This window comes from Pteropus medius, unplaced genomic scaffold (genome assembly GCF_902729225.1).
Source record: "Pteropus medius unplaced genomic scaffold, Ma_sr-lr_union100, whole genome shotgun sequence".
NCBI classification, from domain to species: Eukaryota; Metazoa; Chordata; class Mammalia; order Chiroptera; family Pteropodidae; genus Pteropus; species Pteropus medius.
The window spans coordinates 9,487,729-9,494,935 of NW_024344241.1; the positions used below are offsets into that span (position 1 = coordinate 9,487,729).

The window sequence follows — 7,207 nt, forward strand, 5'->3', positions numbered from 1 at the left end:
CCAGGGAAGAGGTAAGTATTCATCTGGAACAACATGGCTGACAGTTCATTGAGTCTGAACTCAAACCAGAAGAAAGAACATAGCAGGAGTGAAATCATTGCTACCTGGTAGGAAGTAAGAATAGATCGAGGAAAAAAGTTTTGTAAATGCAGTTTGGGAATGTTCTATGACTCTAAAAGAATAAGTTTAGAATTGGTCTGAATCATCTTTGGGACTCAGAAACAATTGCTCTTTTCCTCTGCAGAGAATGTTGTCTCCATTTTACACCTAGGTGGCTATTGTCATTTAGGTCTCCCATGAGGTGATAGCTCCTAGGGAGGTCTTTCCTGCCCACCAAACTCCCTAAAACCCTCTATCACAGCACACTTGTTTTATTTTCATCACACTTATCGATACCTAAAATTATTTTATTTGCTTACTTTTTGATTTATTTTGAAGCAGCGGGCATGTCTGCCTCATTCCCTGCTGTGTCCCAAAAAGCCTGCCACTGAGTCTGGAACATGCAGAGATAATCACCGAATAAAATGGTCATGAAACAGCACAAACCACAAAGGAAGATGGTCTCTGACACTCTGCTGGTCAAAAAAGATTCTTATTTTCTGTTAAAAGATTGGGAATAGATAATGGTAGGTAGACTCCTTCTGCAGGAATACTTTGAGACCGTGCTAAAGATAATCGATGGTTGATGGCTCCTCTTGATCAATATCCTTCACTCTCACACTTTACTAACACTGGCCATACAGAAATATATAAAATAAAATCCTTAGCCACCAAAAAAAGCACGTAAGCACAAAAAGATACTGCTTCTAAGGCAAGAAATATCTTGTTTACTTTTTAAACATTTCTCTTAGTATTTCATGATGCCATGGAATCTAAGACACCACCATCCAAACAGATATAAGAGAAAATTCCTGATCAAGCAGCAGTACAAGGTAATGGGGCTGCTAATTCTCCCTAGGTCAGAAAGAACTTTCTGAGTTTTGAAGCCAGGAGCGAAGGGGAGAACTTTGGTGGATTCCTTGGAGGGTTAAAAATCATAGATTTCTTAATGCCATTTGGCAATGAACTTAACAAGTATGCAGTTTATAAAAGAGAGAATCTAAGGAATACTCTTCTATGCACTTAGATGCCTTAAACATCTGTTCTTTCAATATGAAATAAAACTGTAATGTTGAGAAAATATTCAGGGGGTGGTGTAGAGAAGACAGGGAGACCATCTTCATGGAGCCATCTGTCCATCAGCTCCACAGCTGCAGCTGTACAGCTGTGCCTCTCACAGTATGCTCATCTCCCATCGAAGGATTTCTCTGTAAGCTGCCTGGGACCAATGTGGGCAGCAGGATCTTCTTGTCTTTCATATTTATTTCCCACAACAAGACCTAGGAAAGTGCTCTGACAATCGCAGGTATTCAATAACATAATTTGATGAGTGGGTGAACGAACAGATGAATGAATTATGAAGGCAGCCAAGTTAGGTGCTGCCATGTGGAAACAGCAGCATGCACCAGCACAAGGATATCTGACCTTCTAGATCCTTACCACACTAAAACAGTGCTTCTCAATCTTTTAGGACCTCTTGTGCCTTTTGAGAATGATTTAGTTTCAGATTAACGATCACACAGGCCTCAGGAGCTTCTGAGTGACAAACCCTAGACCAGTGGATGATTTTGCCCTCCATGGGACATCTGGCAATACCTGGACACATTTCTGGTTTTCATAATGGGGGACGGGGATTACTGGCATCCTGTGGTTAGAGACCTGGGATATTGCTAAACCTCCAACAATGCACGGGTCGGCCCCCGCAACAAAGAATGATACAGCCTAAGCTGTCAATACTGCAAAGGCTGAGAAACCCTAGTCTTATGCTTAGGAGGCATACTCTCCTTGCTCTTTCCCCCTTGAACTATACTCCTTTCTCAACTACACTCCTTTATCTTCCTAAGGAGAAAGAGCCATTCTAAAACAGGTGTCAACCATATCCAAGGCAGATGCCACCACTATATCTATGACGTGACATATCCAAGAACACTATTAACAGTGCAAATTTGCACTTTATGGTTTGCAAAGACGTCTTCTAATACATTCATTTGCTTCTCTCAAGAATCTAAGTAGCAACTAGGGGAGGTATCATTATACTCATTGTAGAGCAAATAAGGACACTAGATAAGCTAGTCACCATCCCTGTGAATTGAGGGTGATAAAGAAATTGAAGCTCAGAAACATTAAGTGACTTGTTCAAGATCACAGCAGGAAGCAGCGGAGTGGTAGAGAAACCTCACATCAAGCTTTCTGATAGCCCCACCACTCTTTCTTTCACAACAGTGGGCTTCTAATGAAAAAGCAATGCACCAATTGAAGTGTTTGCCTCTCATTATCATGAGGAAGTTTCCCATGAACTACTAGGACAGCATCCATTTCCACCAGGAAGAATGCTTTCAGAGAACACAGAGCAGCAAGTGAGGAAGAGGCCACCAGGCTGGGCAGCAGGATGCTGGAGGAATTGAAATAATCCTGGCAGTGGGGGCAAAGACATCAAAGCCAGAGGGTCTTCATATCCTACCCTAGAATGGTAACACTATAGCTCACTTCTGGGTCATTATTTCAGGTTGATCAAGATAAAAACATGTACATGGAGAAGCATCTGGGGCAGATTTCTCTGACATGATGCTTGGTTAGAGACTAGATTTTTGTTTTTAATGTGGTATTGTAGTACTTAAGACTAATAAGATGACAATGATAATTTTCCTTATAGACCCTCCCCCCCAAAATTTGGATATTTAGACACTGAGAGAACTTTGGGTCACTTAAGAGTTTTCAAAGGCTCCACAGAAATGTGACATTTGCATGCAATAGCCCTTTTAGGTTTAACCCTAATCCTACTAGAGACATTCACTGAACTGATCTTTTGAGCAGTATAATGAGGCACTCTGCATTATGGCTATGAATCAGATCACCTCGCTTTGGGTTCCGACTCTGCCAAATGGGTGACTTTGGGCCCATCACTTAATCTCTGTGCATCTCATCTATAAAACAGGGATGAAAATAGCAGTACCTATTTTATGGGGTTGTTGTGAGGATCATATGAGTTCTGTGTGGTAAAGTCTCAAAACATTCCCTGGCATATCATAAGCTCCTTAGTAATATAATTTCGGGTAGTTCAATCTATTTTGGAATGGCACAAAAAGCTATGAAATGATAGTTTTAGTTGGTTGCCTTTCCCTCCTATCAATGTCAAACATGAAGGAATAGAGGAGGTGCTTTTCCTATTTTGCAATTTGGAACTCTGGGGAGCTTTTTCAGGTTATTTTTCAGTGTCTTTTACTTGAGAATTCACTTGAGATGAACTGGCATCCTAGCTCAAAGTAAAAACTTCTACTATCTTCAAAATCAGTGGGAACTGGGTTCCAAATCCAGCTCTGCCACTTCCTAGCATTAGGACCTTAGTCATGCTACTTAATCTCTCCAAGACTCCATTTTCCAATCTGTTCACAGAGGATAATACAGACTGACCTTCTAAGGCTAGAGTGAGGCTTAGATTTTATAAACTGCAGGAACATGAGGTTCAAAATATAACAGATCACAACTGCTGTGTTCTCTGTTTGCTCATCATCTTCAATTGGCCAGAATACAGAAGCTTCTTTCCTTTATAGTCTCTGTGTAACATACTGTATACACCTGAGATGGGCATGACAGTGTCCCATAGGAGACTAGAATGTATGGTAAGATCCCCCATGATGGCATGAAATATAAATAAAAACTGCTATAATCAAAGCAGTCAGAATGGAATCTGCATTATCTAGTACATAAGTTTTCTTTTGTCAAGGATGATCAACTTGAGCAAGACTGAAACAAAATCTTGTCCCAGTAACCTCAGTACACACATACTGAAAATTGTTGTTAAAGGGCATTTTACATTCTTATTTATAAATATTCTTAGAAAAGCACTTTATAATAATTCCACTGATTCTGTAAATCAACTGTTCTTTTTTTACAGATGGGAAAAATATGAAGCCTAGTTTCAAGTCACACAGTAATATGTGAACAAATTGTAGTCAAGGCTTTTAATTTCTGGCTTCCAGCAATCCACTTTGCTGCTGACCTTTGAGCAATTCATTCTGACCTCAGCTTAATCATCTTTACACCAGCAAGATCCTAGGCCTGGACTGAATCACACCTACTAACCTGCTCTCCTGAAATTGCCTTGTCTTATCCTCTGGAGCCTCCACTTCTCCCCAGCTTGTGGTTTGTGTGTCTGTGCGACTGTCTGTGTGTCTGTCTCTGTCTCCCCCCTCTTTTTCCCTCTCCTCTCTCCTCCCAAGTCCTCCCTTTCTCCCTCTCTCTCTCCTCCCAAGTCCTCCCTCCCCTCCCTCTCTCTCTCTCTCTCACACACACACACACACACACACACACACACACCCACACCCACGTTGTGTAATACAATAGCCATTAGCTACAGTGGCTGAGTACTTAAATTTGGCTAATCTCAAATGAGATGTGATTTAAGTTTAAAATACAGACCAGACTTTGAAGGCTTAGTACAAAAAAAAAGTACCATTCAACAAATAATTTTATGTATTGGTTACATGCTGAAATGACAATATTCTGAATACATTTCAGTTAAATAAAATATATTACTAAAATTAATTTGACCTGTTTCTTTTTACTTTTTTAATGTACCTACTAGAAAATTTTAATTAAATATATGGCTCACATATTTCTATTTGGCAATTGCTGGTCTATACTGAAGGTTCTGTAAAGGAACTTTGTGTCATTTGCACTGTACTCTCACCCCATTCCCTAAACTAGCATAGCACCTAATAGTAAGTACACAATAAATATTTGTTGAATTAATGACATCTCTAAATTTGTCTGTACACATGTTTTTCCATCTTTACATTGGAAATAGTGGTTCTATTTACAATACAAGATGGTCAAGATAACGTCATCAAGAAATTTATTACTTTCTTTGAAAAGTAAAATTATGACATGAGTATGACTGTTTTTACAGAAAAGGCTAAAATTAATTTTGAACCCTTAGGCAATCATTTGTATTCTGAAATATGTTCTTTGAATTATAATATAAATTAAATAAATTAAACGCTGAAAAAGCTGAAGAACAAACAATTTAAGTGGAAAAACTGCAGAAAGAATCAAAGAAAAGCTGAAGTAGGACCACAGGTAATGGGAAGGCAGAGTCCACAAACTTGTGAAACTAGCTTTTATTTAAAAAACAGAAGGCTCATGGTGCTGATGGATTCCAGTACTAACCGGGACATAATGCAAGTATTTATCCGAAAGACAATCTGTTTCCAAACTTGATCACTACCCCACCACACCCTCACTCCTTACAAAAACACCCCACACACAATGAATACAATTCTGATTACCAAAAATTCTCAGGTGTGCAGACCCAAAACACACAATAGTTCTTTCATAAATTGGGTCTACAGGACACAAAAAACACAACATGGACAGGTGAAGAGTTAAGTACACAGGACTACCACTTTCTCATCTCGACTCCAACTACTCCCTACTGGACCTAACACTCCAAGAATCAAATAACTGCTGACCCCACCACTAATCAAAAGAGAAAGCCACATTGTTATATCCACCAAATATGAAAGTTGAATGTATGTGGAGCTGTGGGTAAGTAGAATTCAATGGAGGAGGACAAACAGAAGAACAAAAGCTAACCTCTGATCCAGGACCATTTCAAAGACCTGTGAACTTGTCTTCGTTGAGGGCTTTTTAAGTTTTATAAGTCTTTCCTTTAAATCAGCAGTACCAGATCACAAAATCCTTAGCCTTGTGGTTGACATGAACACACGACATCCCAGGCAATTTTCAACTGCTAGAGCTGGAATCTGGTATTTTCCAGTGACAGGAAAGACAGAAGACTATTCCACAGCCTAGGAAAGGGGGCAGGAGGTTCCGGAGAAACAAGGAGTGGGGTGGGGGGGGTAGGGGTGGAGGGGGTGCTGAACAGAGACAAAGAGAGCAAAAGGTTGCCCTTGTTGCAGAAGCCACAGAACCCAGTATATATCAGCTTTGAATCTCTTCCTTCACCCCAATCCCCCAACCCAGGTACTTAAGAACACCTTAGGACTTAGGCCTCTGTCAACTTCCCTCTCCACAGATTAAGCAAAACTTAATCTGTGCACACCGAAAAAAAAAAAATCTGGGAGAAAGAGGAAACTACAGAAGACCCTTATTACTTCAGTTTACTAATGTGGGTGGTGACGCGTCAAGAGCCCCATTTGGGAGTGAAAGGGAGGGGAGAAAAAGAAGAAACCACAGTGCTCTAAGCTCTGCCGACGTCTCGGCAGAACAACTGTCAACGCTTTTAAAGGGCACGGCTTGTTCTTAGCCGCAAAACACAGCGGCTGGCAGGGTTGGCGGCGGGAGGCTGGTTACCCGGAAGCCGGCAGGGGGCCTGGAGGGGGGCGCCTCAAAAACACAGACTTAACGGTAACGGCTCCAGATATGCCGCCCCTCCCTCCCTACGTTAAAGTCGCGGAGAATGCGACGCCAGTGAGGCAGGTGGAGGAGCGAGGACAGGGCGACCGTCAGTTGGTTTTCGTTGTCCAGCAAACACCAGCCGGAGGGAAGGCTGAAAAGTGGAGGAAAAGACAGCACAGAGGAAAGAAAGACACGTTACCTTGTTCATCCCATTCCCCATGGTGACCGAATGCGAGCTCTTAAGAACTTTGGCAATGAGGTCGCAGGCTCCCTAATGGCGTGTTGCAAACAGGAGGGGGAGGAGCAGGTGGGGCGGGAGGGGAGGAGGCGCTGGGGAGGAATTTCGTGCTCGCAGTATTAACAACAACGACAATCGGGGAGGTCCGGGCGACTAGGCTTGCTACAGGGAACCCGGCACGGACGATAGGGTTTTCCGCTTCTCCGCCGCGGACTTCCTGGCTCGAGCCGGGCAGGGCTGCGACGTCCTTGCCGGGAAATGGTCTCGCTTTGCCCGTGAACTCCCCGCGTGAGTCCCGCGCGCCCCTCCCCGGCCGGCTTCCTGGGACTTGTAGTCGGGCCCCTGGCGCCTTGCCGCGTGACCACCGCTCCTCCGCTGTCACGCGGGGAAAAGGAGCGCAGACCAGGGCTCCCCGGCAGCTGGGTACAGGGGTGGGTGAGGAACAGGGCTCCTAGGTGTCCGCGTTGAAGAGAAGGCGCGAACTACTGACGCCCAGTGGTCGGGCCGGGG

At 42.9% G+C, this 7,207-nt stretch overlaps 1 protein-coding gene across 7 annotated transcripts in view; it reads right to left on the reverse strand.

Annotated features, from left to right (window-relative positions):
• DUSP22 (dual specificity phosphatase 22) overlaps positions 1–7,207 on the reverse strand; it is a 57,094-nt gene extending 49,887 nt beyond the window's left edge. For 4 of the 7 annotated variants that reach the window (XM_039869489.1, XM_039869485.1, XM_039869488.1 and 1 more), the window contains exon 1: positions 6,659–7,207. In XM_039869489.1, coding sequence (XP_039725423.1) covers positions 6,659–6,679 — 21 coding nt within the window. In that variant the 5' untranslated portion in view covers positions 6,680–7,207. The remainder of the gene's footprint in view (positions 1–6,658) is intronic. The other 3 variants (XR_005654226.1, XM_039869490.1, XM_039869484.1) reach the window with 1 other exon arrangement.